Raw genomic sequence first — 3,446 nt, forward strand, 5'->3', positions numbered from 1 at the left:
CAAGTATACATTATTCTTCAAGTTTAATAAACAAACATTTAAATTGGTGGATACAATTCCCTCTTTTTTTTTTTTTTTTTTTTTTTTTCTTATAGTTTTATATATCTTACATTTTTATAAGAAAGATGCAATCACCAATTATTTTTGTGGTGGAGTAGATACATAAGAAAACTAGTTTGATTTTTCATTGGATATTAAATTTGTTTTGTATGATCTATTAGATACATAACACATCCATGAAGGTCAATATCGACTTGTACAGTTGTCAAATTCTTGTGAATACAATCTTCAATACACTTACTTCTTATAACTCTTGTACCCGGTAGTCGGGTACCCCTCGTTAATGTTACTCCGTATTAAAGTCCAAATATCATTAGGGATCTTTTGAATTCTCTGTACTGTATATATATCATATCTTTGGTGCTATCAGCCAGCTGCATATAATAATAGCACAATCTTACTACATGTAGACCTAACATAGTAGCACTATTTGTTTCTGTTACATCAACCTCAGCTCAAAGCTGTCAAATAAAGGAAACTCAAAGAAAATTATTGTACGTTTCATCAATTAATCCTTAGTACAAGGGATCCAAGGATAAGATGCAATTTAAGCATAAACCAAGGATTAAATGGAAATCATTGTTTCATTATAATACACAATAATTAACAAGACAAACGTTGATATACTTATAAACTTAAAGCTAGCTAGGCCTACAATCGCCCACAAACCAAGTCACTCGGGTTTCGAAGCAAAACAACCCGTAACCATAAGACATTGTGATGATAGATCGAGTACCGATGATGATGATGTTGCGATTAAGACGAGCAAACTAGTTGATATGTCTTGAGGAACTCTGATTAAATCCCCCAACACACCACAGATTAATAGGATATGTACCCTTCACGAAATTAAGACCAAGTCTTACTTTCAAATCACGCTTATGATTACAATTTTTTCATATCAAATTCACCATAAATTATCACCATGTTAGTGGGCCTCTCTAAATATCTCCTCTATTATTCTTCTTATCTTTGAGCATCCCCTTTCACTAATTTCATAATTAAAATAGTAATAATAACAATAACAATAATAATTAGTTAATTGGGAATTAAAATATCTACTAATAGATACAATTAATTAGTTTAAAATAGAACATGGTACAAATTAATTACCACGATTTTCTTTTTTTACAATTTGATGAATCTAACATCATCGTGGATGATTCCTCCTATACCCAAAGTAGCCCTTCCTTCCATACATTTGGCCATTTTTTTTTAACCATCAATATTAGGAAACCTTCCTACAAAGAAACGCTAATAAAATTTAAAAAATAAAAATCTAAAAATTCCCAACCTACTAACAACAAAACTACCTCAAAATTTCAATCATTCTTTTTTATTGTAATTTCATTTATTTCCTAAGATCAACTACAACAACACTGACATTATCAGCGCTTTGCCTCGCCAAAGCCAACTTCGTCAGCAAAATCGAAGCATCCGAACACGCCTTATCGGAACTATCCTTTGTAGCCGCAACCACCGCTTCGTTCCCTGGCGAACGAGGCGGCGATGCCGGCTTTTCGGCATTAATCAAGCACATCCTCGCCACGGCCGCAGCCGTTTCGTTCGATACAACATCCCATAGTCCATCACTAGCTAAAATCAAACACTCGTCATCTGAGGTCCGATCCGTAACCGTTACTTCCGGGTCGGGTATTACATACGGTTTTAGATAATTATCTCCAATTGCTCTGGACATTGCTAACATTCCCAGCACTCTTGCACCATCCCAATATATTACTCGACCACCCGCTTCTTCAATCCGGGTCAACTCATCGGGTCTATCCGGCTGCAAAACAAATTCAAATAAATATTAATTCTCCGCCTTTTAGTAATAAAAATAAATTTGTATTATGACGTCATCATAGACCGGTGAAATTACCTTATGATCGTTGGATAGAGGGATGGCGACGCCTTTACGGCAAAGCACGGCGCGTGAATCACCGCAGTTTGAAACTACAATTTTTTCCGGCGTTACTACGGAGACAACGGCGGTAGATCCGACGGCGTCGCACTGCGGTGTTTGCAGCTCACATCGACAGCTCGTCGATGTTGAAGCACCGGCGTTGTTCTTCGCTCTATCTCCTACTTCCTTATCCATTCTAGTAAAGCTCTGAGACAACGCCTGAGTCCAGTCATCATCGTCGTTTTTCTCGATCTCTTCCTTTACAATCGCATGCATCCGCTCTTTACATCTTTTCGCAACCTATAATAACAAACAAAAATCAATCAGCACCAAAAAAAAATCAACTCACGCGCTGAAATATATCGAATTGGATGAGAAAAAATGAGATTGATTCTCAAAGTTGTCGAGTAATTACATGAGAGCAGCCATGGCCGTCGTAGACACCGTAGAAATGAAATCCGGGTTGATTTTTGGAGTCATCTTTTTTGCAGAAAGAAGGACGAATCGTAACCGCATCTTCCATATCTCTTCTCCGACCACAAACAGAAGTGTAACCGAACTTAGGAAAGTCATCATCAAGCGTGGACTCCTTAGGTTTTTCGCCGGGAAATTTCAAAGTCAAAAATTTCTCACACTCACTCGCCGCCGGTAGAATCAACGTCGGCTGTTGTTGTGGTTGTTGATCTTGATCTTCGATTTTGCGGCGTTTGAAGCGAGTAGTATCAGCAATATCGGTGATAAACTTGATCTGACGGAGTTCCATTCTCCTGCGACGAGCGGTTCGTGAGGCCGGTTCAACCGGACTAGTGGGTTCATTCTCACCAACGTTAATACCACAACACATTCCCGCCATTTGATCCGAAAAGGTAATAGCAGTAGCAATGATGAATTGTAGAAAGAATAAAACCGGGTTTAGACCGGCTTATTTAAGAATAAAATTGAGAGAGAGAAAAAAAGTTTGAAGTGAGGAAATAATGGAGAGAGAGAAATGGGTGAGGGGAAGAGAGGTCTTTAAAAAAAGAGGGGAAAAGACGGGCAGCTGCCCGTGATAGAAGCGGGCAGGGGAGGGTGGGCCGACACGTCCAGTTGGAGTGACGTAGAGTAAAGAAAGGTGGAAGGAGAGCCGTTGGATTAGAGAGGAGAGATGAATGGAGTTTGAGAAGAGAAAGAACACGTGGAGATAGGTTTTGACGGGTGGGAGGTGGGGAATTAGGAAGGATACGTGGACCAATTAGAGAATAACACGAACTGTTCAACCGGCCTCCCTTTTCTGACACGCATGTGGTCCTTTTGTTGCACCACCTGTACCCAACCTCGCGCCCAACACACTCACCCTTCTTTTTTTTTTTTTTGGGTTTCATATGCTTTTTTTTTTTACCGTTTCATTGTTTAAAATCCTTGTTACCTTGCTATTTTATTTTATTTTTAAAATCCAAATATGGTTCATACTTCACACACGTGGAATTTATTTACTGGTAAG

At 38.7% G+C, this 3,446-nt stretch overlaps 1 protein-coding gene across 1 annotated transcript; it reads right to left on the reverse strand.

Annotated features, from left to right (window-relative positions):
• Nucleotides 1-1,096: 1,096 nt before the first annotated feature.
• Nucleotides 1,097-2,940, reverse strand: LOC145591198 (protein phosphatase 2C 37-like). The gene is made up of 3 exons (XM_081647602.1): nt 2,382-2,940; nt 1,943-2,266; nt 1,097-1,849 (listed from the first exon to the last, which is right to left on the reverse strand). The coding sequence occupies exons 1-3, from the start codon at nt 2,817-2,819 to the stop codon at nt 1,412-1,414; spliced, it is 1,200 nt and encodes a 399-aa protein (XP_081503728.1). The 5' UTR covers nt 2,820-2,940; the 3' UTR covers nt 1,097-1,411.
• Between the last annotated feature and the right edge of the window lie 506 nt (nt 2,941-3,446).

The sequence above is a fragment of the Chenopodium album genome, chromosome 18 (genome assembly GCF_948465745.1).
Source record: "Chenopodium album chromosome 18, dcCheAlbu1.1, whole genome shotgun sequence".
Taxonomy (NCBI): Eukaryota; Viridiplantae; Streptophyta; class Magnoliopsida; order Caryophyllales; family Amaranthaceae; genus Chenopodium; species Chenopodium album.

What these genes read in the sequence shown, in the direction of transcription:
- LOC145591198 (XM_081647602.1), bottom strand. Translation starts at nt 2,819, where the DNA reads ATGGCGGGAATGTGTTGTGGTATTAACGTTGGTGAGAATGAACCCACT. An exon ending in ACGGCCATGGCTGCTCTCAT is followed by an intron (nt 2,267 to 2,381) that starts GTAATTACTCGA and finishes TTGTTATTATAG; the next exon opens with GTTGCGAAAAGATGTAAAGA. An exon ending in CTCTATCCAACGATCATAAG is followed by an intron (nt 1,850 to 1,942) that starts GTAATTTCACCG and finishes TTTGTTTTGCAG; the next exon opens with CCGGATAGACCCGATGAGTT.